Below are 14,226 nucleotides of genomic sequence, written 5' to 3'. Positions count from 1 at the left end.
GATGATTCCGTAATCAAAGGATGTGGAATTAAGAAACTTCCATTTTACTTTCAGTTGCTAATTAGAAATTGCCTGATATAAAGATTTAAAGTTTTAATTGTTCTTTGTTTATAACAGGGTTCCAGTGGTCCAGAGTCTTTTACTGTCTACCACTACAATGGACTGAAGCAATCAAATTACAATGAAAAGGTATGATAACACACGTTGTAATTTGTCTTCACCTGGCTTGATAAAATATAGGAGTATATGACAATGTTTGATTCCCATAAACTTGCTACCTAAGGAAGGAGATTATTCTAGGCGTCTCTTTACTATCAGAGCATATTTTAGACCTGGACTCAGTGAGATCTTCATTGGAATTTTGGGGCAGTACTTTCACTGGGACAGGATAACTCCATCTACATACATGTTGTTACCCTTGGGTGTTGTAGATATCACTAAATCAAGTTTAGTGTGCTGAAAGTTACTGATCCATTTAAATGGAGAGAGAAGGGGTAAGAGTGAGATTTAGAAAAATATTTTAAAGGATTTAAATTAATATCCATAACACCTAGCATTTATTGAGCATTTACCTGGAATTGTCTTAAGCACTTTGTTTTATCTGAAGTTGAACACCATCCCATGAAGTAAGTATTGCCTGTATATCCCCCTTTTACAAAGTGGAGGAAACTGACGCATGGGAGAGGTAAGCAGCTTGCCGCGGTCAGGCAGCCGGGAAACGGTGGAGCTGGGACGGGAGCCGAGGGCTCCCCCTCAGAGCCCGCAGCTCACCCTCTATGCTTTGCTCCACAGACAAAGGCACATCAGTGCTTCACGTCCAGATATACTCACCCGCTTTAAATCAAAACTTTGGTCTCGCCAATTCACCCTCTTTGATTAATGAGCCTTGTCTACACCTAAGATATAGCTCCTATGTTTGCATTTATGCCAGTAACAGTCACAGTAGATATAGCTAAAGCCTAACATGCCTTTTTTTTTTGTGGGAATACAAAAGTTTAAGTTATTCCTTTATTTTACTATAACTTTTAAATCTCAGAAAGCAGAAACCAAACAAAAAAACCAAGTATTTATACAAATAAAAAATAAACTATAAAACTGTACTAGGGGAGTAAAGGAAGACTTGAACAAATGATGAGAGAAAGTGGTAATTGAGTGTGCTGTGTTCCAGAGAGCGGGGCCGCCCCCGGTAGCCTCTACAGACTCACTCCTCACAGTGGGGAGCGCCCACTGGCTTTTGAGTTGGAAGGTACCATAGAGACCGTTGGTGCTGAACCCCTATTTTACTTCCCTCATGAATGGCCTCCAGTCTCTTGAAATACTGTGGTAGGGGTGTCTTCTTCCAGTGCCAGCAACCGGCCCCATTGACCTGAAGCAAGTGGTTCCGTTTTTAATACCTTAAACGATTAACGTCTTTATTAGAGTATAATTGCTTTACAGTGTTGTGTTAGTTGCTGCTGTATAACAAAGTGAATCAGCTATACGTATACATATTATCCCCATATCCCCTCCCTCTTGCGTCTCCCTCCCTATCCCACCCCTCTAGGTGGTCACAAAGCACAGAGCTGATCTCCCTGTGCTATGTGGCTGCTTCCCACTAGCTATTTTACATTTGGTGGCTAACGTGCCTTTTTAATTTGAAATACCCATGCTGGTTTCATATGTATCTAAATCGAGGATGGCTAGAGAAAATAGATCATGATGTATATTAGATGCATAATTTTAGTTAGAGCAAATCTAAACCTGTGACTAAAATTTACTTTTATTTTCATAATATATATTAGAACTTTTATTACATTAGGTTTGAAGATCTTTTTTTTCATAGTAAAATGATTTACTGATATCTATAGCAAGATATAAATTGTCAATAAGCAAACTTGTATGCTCTGTTCTAATATGTGTAAATGAGTGCTTCCTCTAGATTTTGAAGTTTTATGTAGCCTTGTAATAGAAGGTACTTTATAGTCACTACTTAGTTACTTGCCTACACAATCCCTGCAAGGTAGGTCAGTCAAATATTATCCGTATTTTACAGATGAGGCCTCTGAGACAGGGAGATTAAGTGACTCACCCAGGGTCACACAGCAAGTCATTGGCAGAGCAGGGATTGGAACTGAGTTCCTGATTCCCAATCGTGTCCTTGGTCTGCTTGACCACGCTACCTGTATATAGTAAGTTTTCAAGTCGTGCTCATGACAAGCGTCTGACATACTAACAAAGAGGTCAGAAATCAAAGATGAACTATTAACATGACAGTAGTACGTGAGCACTCTTAACACGAAGCATGTATGCCGTTAAGTTGCAGAGGTATAACATAAAGTTACTCAGGAGCTAGAAATCTGGTAGACCACAGAGTAAGGTACTATTAAAAAACAGACAACAGGAGAAGGCTGGCCAAGCGGAGGGGAATGTGATCCACCAGGGGGCACAGGCCAGGGCGGCCACACAGGCAGGTCGGGGTACTCCACCCAAGCAGGTCTGCTCTAACACCATGAGCAAGGGGTGTTCTTCGTGGACAATTTTTCAGAAAAAAGTTTTGCTCTGGAGAGCTGAAAAGCATGACTTACAGTTTTAATAGTAAATTTATTCCATCAAAACTAGAAAGTAATACAGCAACCAAAGTAAAGATGCAAAAAAGTAAAAGTATTCGTTTCACATTAAAGTATGTCTTTAGAGCCTCCTAAAAAAGGAGATTTATGAAACCAAATTATCTGGCCTAGTAATAGAAAATATTCCCATATTTAATGTTATTTAAGGAGACTCCAGCTTAAGGCTAATCAAGTTGTTTCTCTTGGCTCCTTGGTCAAATAGTTCATAGCTTTTATCTTGGAAGAATGTAATTACAATCATGTGTATCAGCCACTGAGTGTAAAAATCATTACACATACTTTGGAAGAGGGCAGTCATCTGTATCTGTTCCTTTTAAATTACGCAGTTAGTTAGAATTTCTCTTGGTACAAAGCAAAATTCATGACTGAATGCTTTAATGTATACAGTGGGCGCTTATAATGAGTTAGGGCTTTAGTTAGTATGTTATTTCACAGATGACTTCTAAAAGTTGTTTAAAGAAATCAGTAAAACTTTTCTGATATCCACCTGCCAGTGTATCTTTTTAATAGTCATTGCCATTACATATAGAGATTTTTGTTTCTGACCTGATGTCCTTTAATTTTTTTTCCTCCATGATATTTCATGCAGAACAAAGTACATTCATGAACAGCATTTCAGAAGTATTTAATACAGTAATAGAAAATTTCATTGACAAACATCCAGTTTGCTTGCAGCTCTGGAAATTCAACATTTAAATTGAAAGTAGAAAATAAAGTCCTTCTCAGAATATATAGCTGAGTGCCTCCATATTAAAGCAATAGGAAAAGAAAATTGTAAATTTATTCAAGGGGTATATATTATTGGAAGAATGATTTTTCTTTTATCAGAAATAGTATGTTCTTGGGATTTGCATACACTTCTTATAAATCATGATCTTTCTTACAGTCTAAATTCAGCTAGTAGTTAAAATTGTTTCACCATCTCGTTTCCAGATTTATTTTCACATTAATCAGGAAGCAGATATTCTAGCTTATAATTTCTATCAAAATAAAATTAGATATAAAGTTCCATATGAAACAGTACACAGTGCCCTGTTTGCTAGCCTATGAAAAGTTCTGTATCCCTCACAAGACTTTGCTAAGAATATTGATTGATTGACCTTGGTGGCTTTATTTTGTTCAACAGGTAATGTATGTGGAAGGAACTGCAGTTGTTATGGGTTTTGAAGATCCCATGCTACAGACAGATGACACTCCTATTAAACGCTGTCTCCAAACCAAATGGCCATACATTGAATTACTCTGGACCACAGATCGGTCTCCTTCACTCAACTGATTTGCCGAAGTATTTATAAGGAAGATTGTAATAGCAGATGTTGAAAGAGGGATGAAAGACTGGCAATTGGCTCAATTAAGCTATACACTGGTATCATTGATTGACTGTAAATAACAATTGAAAACACATTTTCAGTGTTTAAGATATGTTTAAATTATTTGTTTTAAAGCTTTAAGTTAAAGGTTACCCTATTTAAACTCTTTGTGAAATTTACTAGCAAAACTAAGCTGTAATCAAAGTTTATCACTGTTGCAGTCAGATAATTTGGTCATTTATCAAACATCATATTATAACATTTTAATATTGAGTATCAAAGTTACTATTTATAAACTACTTTGGGGTTTTATTTCATTCAGGCACAGTTTATTTAAATGATTCTGGCATGCAATATATCAGCCTCCACACTGAAATGCAAAAGAGTTTATCTTTGTTATTTTCTAAAATCTGGTTTCCATTAGAAACATTGATAAATAACAAATTGTCAACCTGGATCTTTGACAATTGGCTTAGCTCTGGCATGTTTATAAAAAGTAGAAGCTATAAGGGAACATTACCATTTATTCACAGACATATAGAGGAAAGAGAATCTGATATAGTCTTAAGACTGTCAGCTTTCACTGTATTGCCAAATACACTTTTCCAAATTTGTCCCAACAGCCCTGTAAGCCAGCTTTCTTGTATATTTTAAATGTGATAAATGCATGAGAACATCTGTTATTACATTAGTATATTGCATTATTTATTATGATCCTAGTGGATGGTCTAAATAAACACTTTTTTTCCTTCAACCATATCCTTGATTTTTCACATTCATGGCTCAAAATAAACAAATACTTTTAAATGATTCTGCCCAGTAACCCTGAGAGCACAGCATAGAACAGACGCCTACTGGACGCACACGACCCCTCAAAAGGGAGACCAAACCTTATGCTTACCTAGGACCTCTGTAACTCAGACAGCCAGGAGCACCAGAACCTGACGGGCAGCTGTCTGCATCAGCGGACAAAGTTGCAGAAGCCCCATCCTGTTCATTGCTGAGAGAGATTTACTATATGTTGATTGATTGATAGGTTTGTTGCCCAGCAATTTGAAATGTGAATAGCCAGAAAATACTTTCTTTCCTTCACTTGAGAAGCCAACAAGATATCCTCTTATGAATTTCAGAACTGAACTTTACCTTCAACAGTATAGTTGAATATGTATTTCCTCTTTAAGTCTCTTGGGGGTTTTATTTATATTTTTATAGACATTAACAATTACAATGATTAGATTTTAGCATAGGAAAAAAGCACAAAATTTTATATATAACAACTTTTGTTAGCACTGTGTTCAGGAGTGTGATACTAGCTACTACAATTACAGCTGTAAAATGTATTTTTGGTACATCTTGCCTATTACCAAATGGCTGTAAAACACATTATACTAGAATTAATCCCTAACTCTGGTCCTAAATTCCGTAAGGATTATGAAAAAGCATAGATTCTTCTCAAACACTGAGCCTACAATATAGTCATTTCTCCTTAGAGTTGCTTCATAACAAACCATCCCAAAATTCCACAACATAATCATTTTACAAAGCCTGTGGCTCAGGAGTTTGAACAGAATACAGTGGGCATGGCTTATCTGCCTCTCAATCTGGAGGCCCAGCTGGGAAACTGTAGGTTTCTTAACTCACATGACTGGCATGACTGGGGCCTTAGCTTGATCTAACTCACACACGACATCAAACAAACAATGCAGATACATTTTCTCTTCACGTCCAAGTGGGACACTTACCAAAACAGACTATATGCTGGACCATAAAACAAACTTGGAAAATCCCCAGGAGTCTAGAAATTAAGCAGCACACTTCTGAATAACCCAAGGGTCAAAGTGGAATTGCAGTGGGAATTAGAACATATTTTTTACTGAATGATAATGAAAATAGTACATAGTAAAAATTGTGGAATGTAAGTAAAGCAGTGCTCAAAGGGAAATGTATAACTTTAAATACAGTAGAAAAATAGAAAGTTTGGAAATTAGAAAGCTAAGCTTTCATCTCAAAAACAAGAAACTGAAAGTAAAGTAAATAATGAGATAAAAAGAGATACTGACATGCAAAACAACAAATTTGGACTTTACACACCATGTGTAAAAGTTAACTTAAAATGATCAGAGATCTAATTATAAAAGAAAAAACAATCCTCATCACAATGGGTTAGATGATGGTTTCTTAGAATACAAAAAACACAACAGCAGCAGCAAAGATAAATTGAACTTCATCAAAATTAAAACCTTTGTGTATCAAAGGACACCGTCAAGAAGGTGAGATGACAGCCCACAGAATGGGAGAAAATACTTGAAAACCATACCTCATAAGGAATTTGTATCCAGAATATATAAAGAAATCTTATACAACACATAAATTAAAAATATTTTTAAATGGGCAAAGGATTTGAAGAGATATATCTCCAAAGATGATATACAAATGGCCAGTAAACACAAAAACATGCTTAACAAAATTAGTCATTAGGGAAATTAAAATAAAAGCTATGAGATACCACTTTACCTACCCTAGGATGTCTAAAATCAGAAAGCTAGATAGTAACGAGTGTTGGCAAAGATGTGGGGGAAATGGAAATCTTAAATTGGTGGGGATATAAAATAGTGAAGTCACTTTAGAAAAACAGTAGTGCAGTTCTTCAGAAAGTTAAATCAAGGGTGAGCATATGACCCAGCATTTCCACTCCTAGGTATACACCCAAGAGAAGCAAAACATATATACACACAAAATTTTTTCTTTAAATATTTATAGTGGTGTTATTCATCCTAGCCAAAAATGGAAATGACCTAAATGTCCATTAACCAATGGGTGGATAAATAAATGTAGTATATACATACAATGAAAAATTATTTGAAAATTAAGAAGAATTACTGATATGTACAACCACATGGATGAACTTGGAACACACGCTAAGAGAAAGAAGCCTGTTGCAAAAGACCACACATTATGATTCCATTTATGTGAAATGTCCAGAATAGGCAAACCATAGAGACAGAAAAGGGGTTAGCAGTCACAAGAGCATAGGATGGGGACAGAGTGGAGGAACAGAATTGGGAAATGACTGCCAATGTATAGGGGTTTCTTTTGGGGTGATAAGAATGTTCTAGAATAGATAGTGGTGATGGTTACACAACAGAATAAACTAAAAACCACTGAATTGTAAGAATAAAAGATAAAACGAGAAACCCATGAAACAGAAAGCAGATATGTAATACAAAAAACGTCAGTAACACCAGAAGTTAGTTCTTGGGCGGGGGGGGGGGGGGGACTAATAATAAAGGATAAAAACACCTAACAAAACTGATCAAGAACGAAATGAGAAATAAATTATTAACACCAAAAAAGAAAAGGGAAACATTGCTTTAAATTCTCCAGATATTAAAAAGACTGGAGTTAGAGTACATTCAAACTTAAGTTGTTACTACCGTAAAAGAGACTGTTATAAATTTAAACCTCATGGTAACAACAAAGCAAAAACCTGTAATAGATAGATACACAAAAGATAAAGGAATCTAGGCATATCACTACAGAAGATCATCAAAACACAAATGAAGAGATCAAGAGAAGAAAAAAAAACGAATTACAAAACAGCCAGAAAACAATTAACAAAATGGCAGTAAGTACATACCTATCAATAATTACCTAAAATGTAAATGGACTAAGTTCTCCAATCAGAATACATATCATGGCTGAATAGGTTTAAAAACAAACAAAAAACAAGACCCATCTACATGCTGCCTGCAACAGACTCCCTTCAGTTGTAAGGACACACTGAAAAGTGAAGGGATGTAAAATGATATTCTGCACAAATGGAAAACAAAAAAAAGCCTGGGGTAACTAAATGTTGATCGGGTAAAACTGACTTCCAGACAAAGACTGTAATAAGAGACAAGAGGTAATTATAAAATGATAATCCAACAAGAGGATATAATGTGTAAATTACACACAGCATAGGAGCACCTAAATATATAAAGCAAATATTAACAGCCCTAAAGGGAGAAGTAGACATCAGTATAACAACAATAGGGGACTTTAATAATCCACTTTCATAAATGGATACAACATCCAGACATAAAATCAAAAAGGAAACATTGGACTTAAACTGCATGTTAGACCAGATGGACTTAACATATACAGAACATTCCATCCAAAAGCAACAGGATACACATTTTTCTCAAGCTAACATGAAACATTTTCCAGGATATATGATGTTAGGCCCCAAAACAAGTCTTAACAAATTTAATAAGACTGAAATCATATCGAACATTGTTTCTGACCACAGTGGTATGAAACTAGAAATCAGTTACAAGAAGAAAACTGGAAAATTCACAAATATGTGGATATTAAACAGCATGCTACTGAACAACCAATGGGTCAAAGAAGAATAAAAAAGAGAAATAAAAAATTAAGACAAGTGAAAATGGAAATACAACACACAAAAACTTATGGGACACCAGAAGCAGTTCTAAGAGGGAAGTTCATACTGCTAAATGCCTATGTAAAGAAACAAGAAAGATCTCAAATAAACGACCTGACTTTACACCTCAAAGACAAAAAAAACAAATGAATCCCAAGTTTGTGGAAGGAAGGAAATAACAGATCAAGCAGAAATAAAGTAGACTAAAAAGACAATTAAAAGATCATTGAAACTAAGCTAGTTTTTGAGGATACACAAAATTGACAACATTTGGCTAGACTCACCAAGAAAAAGAGAACTCAAACATCAGAAATGAGAGCAGAAGCAAGAAGACCTACAGTCCTGTAGCCTGTGGAACAAAAACCACATTCACAGAAAGATAGACAAGATGAAAAGGCAGAGGGCTATGTGCCAGATGAAGGAACAAGATAAAACCCCAGAAAAACAACTAAATGAAGTGGAGATAGGCAACCTTCCAGAAAAAGAATTCAGAATAAAGATAGTGAAGATGATCCAGGACCTCGGAAAAAGAATGGAGGCAAAGATTGAGAAGATGCAAGAAATGTTTATCAAAGACCTAGAAGAATTAAAGAACAAACAAACAGAGATGAACAATACAATAACTGAAATGAAAACTACACTAGAAGGAATCAATAGCAGAATAACTGAGGCAGAAGAACGGATAAGTGACCTGGAAGACAGAATGGTGGAATTCACTGCCGCGGAACAGAATAAAGAAAAAAGAATGAAAAGAAATGAAGACAGCCTAAGAGACCTCTGGGACAACATTAAATGCAACAACATTCGCATTATAGGGGTCCCAGAAGGAAAAGAGAGAGAGAAAGGACCGGAGAAAATATTTGAAGAGATTATAGTCGAAAACTTCCCTAACATGGGAAAGGAAATAGCCACCCAAGTCCAGGAAGCGCAACGAGTCCCATGCAGGATAAACACGCCGAGACACATAGTAATCAAATCGGCAAAAATTAAAGACAAAGAAAAATTATTGAAAGCAGCAAAGGAGAAACGACAAATAACATACAAGGGAACTCCCATAAGGTTAACAGCTGATTTCTCAGCAGAAACTCTGCAAGCCAGAAGGGAGTGGCATGATATACTTAAAGTGATGAAAGGGAAGAACCTACAACCAAGGTTACTCTACCCGGCAAGGATCTCATACAGATTCGATGGAGAAATCAAAAGCTTTACAGACAAGCAAAAGTTAAGAGAATTCAGCACCACCAAACCAGCTCTACAACAAATGCTAAAGGAACTTCTCTAAGTGGGAAACACAAGAGAAGAAAAGGACCTACAAAAACAAACCCAAAACAATTAAGAAAATGATCATAGGAACATACATATCAATAAATACCTTAAACGTGAATGGATTAAACGCTCCAACCAAAAGACACAGGCTTGCTGAATGCATACAAAAACAAGACCCATATATATGCTGTCTACAAGAGACCCACTTTAGATCTAGGGACACATACAGCCTGAAAATGAGGGAATGGAAAAAGATATTCCATGCAAACGGAAATAAAAAGAAAGCTGGAGTAGCAATCCTCATCTCAGATAAAATAGACTTTAAAATAAAGAATGTTACAAGAGACAAGGAAAGACACTACATAATGATCAAGGGATCAATCCAAGAAGAAGATATAACAATTATAAATATATATGCACCCAACATAGCAGCATCTCAATACATAAGGCAACTGCTAACAGCTGTAAAAGAGGAAATCGACAGTAACACAATTATAGTGGGAGACTAACACCTCACTTACACCAATGGACAGATCATCCAAAATGAAAATAAATAAGGAAACAGAAGCTTTAAATGACACAATAGACCAGATAGATTTAATTGATATTTATAGGACGTTCCATCCAACAATAGTAGATTACACTTTCTCCTCAAGTGCGCATGAAACATTCTCCAGGATAGATCACATCTTGAGTCACAAATCAAGCCTCAGTAAATTTAAGAAAATTGAAATAGTATCAAGCACCTTTTCTGACCACAACACTATGAGATTAGAAATGAATTACAGGGGAAAAAACGTAAAAAACACAAACACGTGGAGGCTAAACACTATGTTATTAAACAACCAAGAGATCACTGAAGAATCAAAAAGGAAATCAAAAAGTACCTAGAGACAAAAGACAAAAGAAAACACTACAATCCAAAACCTATGGGATGCAGCAAAAGCAGTTCTAAGAGGGAAGTTTATAGCTATACAAGCCTACCTCAAGAAACAAGAAAAATCTCAAATAAATAATCTAACCTTACACCTACAGGACCTAGAGAAAGAAGAACAAACAAAACCCAAAGTTAGCAGAAGGAAATACATCATAAAGATCAGAGCGGAAATAAATGAAATAGAAACAAAGAAAACAATAGCAAAGATAAATAAAACTAAAAGCTGGTTCTTTGAGAAGGTAAACAAAATTGATAAACCATTAGCCAGACTGATCAAGAAAAAAGAGGGAGAGGACTCAAATCAATAAAATTAGAAATGAAAAAGGAGACAACAGACACCGCAGAAATACAAAGCATCCTAAGAGACTACTATAAGCAACTCTATGCCAATAAAATGGACAACCTGGAAGAAATGGACAAATTCGTAGAAAGGTATAACCTTCCAAGACTGAACCAGGAAGAAACAGAAAATATGAACAGACCAATCACAAGTAATGAAATTGAAACTGTGATTAAAATCTTCCAACAAACGAAAGTTCAGGACCAGATGGCTTCACAGGTGAATTCTATCAAACATTTAGAGAAGAGCTAACACCCATCCTTCTCAAACTCTTCCAAAAAATTGCAGAGGAAGGAACACTCCCAAACTCATTCTATGAGGCCACCATCACCCTGATACCAAAACCAGACAAAGATACTACAAAAAAAGAAAATTACCGACCAATATCACTGATGAATATAGATGCAAAAATCCTCAACAAAATACTAGCAAACAGAATCCAACAACACATTAAAAGGATCATACACCATGATCAAGTGGGATTTATCCCAGGGATGCAAGGATTCTTCAATATACACAAATGTGATACACCATATTAACAAATTGAAGAATAAAAACCATATGATCATCTCAATAGATGCAGAAAAAGCTTTTGACAAAATTCAACACCCATTTATGATAAAAACTCTCCAGAAAGTGGGCATAGAGGGAACCTACCTCAACATAATAAAGGCCATATATGACAAACCCACAGCAAACATCATTCTCAATGGTGAAAAACTGAAAGCATTTCCTCTAAGATCAGGAACAAGACAAGGATGTCCACTCTCCCCACTATTATTCAACATAGTTTTGGAAGTCCTAGCCACAGCAATCAGAGAAGAATAAGAAATAAAAGGAATCCAAATTGGAAAAGAAGAAGTAAAACTGTCACTGTTTGCAGATGACATGATACTATACATAGAGAATCCTAAAGATGCTGCCAGAAAACTACTAGAGCTAATCAATGAATTTGGTAAAGTTGCAGGATACAAAATTAATGCACAGAAATCTCTTGGATTCCTATACACTAATGATGAAAAATCTGAAAGAGAAATTAAGGAAACACTCCCATTTACCACTGCAACTAAAAGAATAAAATACCTAGGAATAAACCTACCTAGGGAGACAAAAGACCTGTATATAGAAAACTATAAGACACTGATGAAAGAAATTAAAGATGATACCAACAGATGGAGAGATATACCATGTTCTTGGATTGGAAGAATCAATATTGTGAAAGTGACTATACTACCCAAAGGAATCTACAGATTCAATGCAATCCCTATCAAATTACCAATGGCATTTTTTACAGAACTAGAATAAAAAATCTTAAAATTTGTATGGAGACACAAAAGACCCTGAATAGCCAAAGCAGTATTGAGGGGGAAAAATGGAGCTGGAGGAATCAGACTCCCTGACTTCAGACTATACTACAAAGCTACAGTAATCAAGACAATATGGTAGTGGCACAAAAACAGAAACATAGATCAATGGAACAAGATAGAAAGCCCAGAGGTAAACCCATGCACCTATGGTCAACTAATCTATGACAAAGGAGGCAAGGATATACAATGGAGAAAAGACAGTCTCTTCAATAAGTGGTGCTGGGAAAACTGGACAGCTACATGTAAAAGAATGAAATTAGAACACTCCCTAACTCCATACACAAAAATAAACTCAAAATGGATTAGAGACCTAAATGTAAGACCTGACATTATAAAACTCTTAGAGGAAAACATAGGAAGAACACTCTTTGAGATAAATCACAGCAAGATCTTTTTTGATTCACCTCCTAGAGTAATGGAAATAAAAGCAAAAATAAACAAATGGGACCTAGTGAAACTTCAAAGCTTTTGCACAGCAAAGGAAACCATAAACAAGACAAAAAGAGAACCCTCAGAATGGGAGAAAATATTTGCAAACGAAATCAATGGACAAAGGATTAATCTCCAAAATATATAAACAGCTCATGAAGCTCAATATTAAAAGAACAAACAACCCAATCCAAAAATGGGCAGAAGACCTAAATAGACATTTCTCCAAAGAAGACATACAGATGGCCAAGAAGCACATGAAAAGCTGCTCAACATCACTAATCATTAGAGAAATGCAAATCAAAACTACAATGAGGTATCACCTCACACCAGTTAGAATGGGCTTCATCAGAAAACCTACAAACAACAAATGCTGGAGAGGATGTGGAGAAAAGGGAACCCTCTTGCACTGTTGGTGGGAATGTAAACTGATACAGCCACTATGGAGAACAGTATGGAGGTTCCTTAAAAAACTAAAAATAGAATTACCATATGATCCAGCAATCCCACTACTGGGCATATACCCAGAGAAAACCAAAATTCAAAAAGACACATGCACCCCAATGTTCATTGCAGCACTATTTACAATAGCCAGGTCATGGAAACAACCTAAATGCCCATCGACATATGAATGGATAAAGAAGATGTGGTACATATATACAATGGAATATTACTCAGGCATAAAAAGGAACGAAATTGGATCATTTGTTGAGACGTGGATGGATCTAGAGACTGTCATACAGAGTGAAGTAAGTCAGAAAGAGAAAAACAAATATCATATATTAACGCATATATGTGGAACCTAGAAAAATGGTACAGATGAACCGGTTTGCAGGGTAGAAGCTGAGACACAGATGTAGAAAACAAATGTATGGACACCAGGGGGGGAAAGCAGCGGGGGGGGGGGGTGGTGATGAATTGGGTGATTGGGATTGACGTGTATACACTGATGTGTATAAAATTGATGACTAAAAAAAAAAAATCAGAAATGAAAAAGGAGACACAACTGTACCGAGAAATACAAAGAATCATAAGAGGTTGCTATGAACAATTGTATGCCAAGAAATTGGACAACCTAGAAGAAATGGAAATTCCTAGAAAGATACACCCTATCAAGACTGAATCATGAAGAAAGAGAAAATCTGAACAGGCTCATTACTAGCAGGGAGATTGAAACAATAATCAAAAATCAATAGAGGCAGAAAAAGCAAATGACAAAATTCAACATACATTTATGGTAAAAAAAAAAACTCTCAACAGACTGGGTATAGAGGGAACAACATGCCTCAATATAATAAAGACCATACATGACAAGCCCACAGCTAATATCATACTCATTGGTTAAAAAAAAAATTAATAGCTTTTCCTCTAAGATCAGGAACAAGACAAGAATACCCACTCTTGCCACTTTGATTCAACATGGCAATGGAAGTCCTAGCCAGAGCAATTAGGCAATAAATAAATAAATGGCATCCAAACTGTAAAGGAAGTAGTAAAATTGTCACTATTTGCAGATGATATATATAGAAAACCCTAAAGACTCCA

General features: G+C 35.9%; 1 protein-coding gene across 8 annotated transcripts in view; it reads left to right on the top strand.

The window, feature by feature from the left end:
• MINDY3 (MINDY lysine 48 deubiquitinase 3) overlaps positions 1-4,670 on the top strand; it is a 93,139-nt gene extending 88,469 nt beyond the window's left edge. For 7 of the 8 annotated variants that reach the window (XM_082385471.1, XM_082385472.1, XM_082385470.1 and 4 more), the window contains 2 exons: positions 118-189; positions 3,733-4,670. In XM_082385471.1, coding sequence (XP_082241597.1) covers positions 118-189; positions 3,733-3,882 — 222 coding nt within the window. In that variant the 3' untranslated portion in view covers positions 3,883-4,670. Of the gene's footprint in view, positions 1-117; positions 190-2,032; positions 2,169-3,732 lie in introns of all 8 variants that reach the window. The other variant, XR_014242624.1, reaches the window with a different exon arrangement.
• Positions 4,671-14,226: the final 9,556 nt, after the last annotated feature.

Source organism: Balaenoptera borealis (assembly GCF_965194805.1).
Source record: "Balaenoptera borealis genome assembly, chromosome: 3".
In the NCBI taxonomy this organism is placed as follows: domain Eukaryota; kingdom Metazoa; phylum Chordata; class Mammalia; order Artiodactyla; family Balaenopteridae; genus Balaenoptera; species Balaenoptera borealis.
Note: the sequence above shows the minus strand (reverse complement) of the source record. Positions and strands in the feature narration are given on the sequence as shown.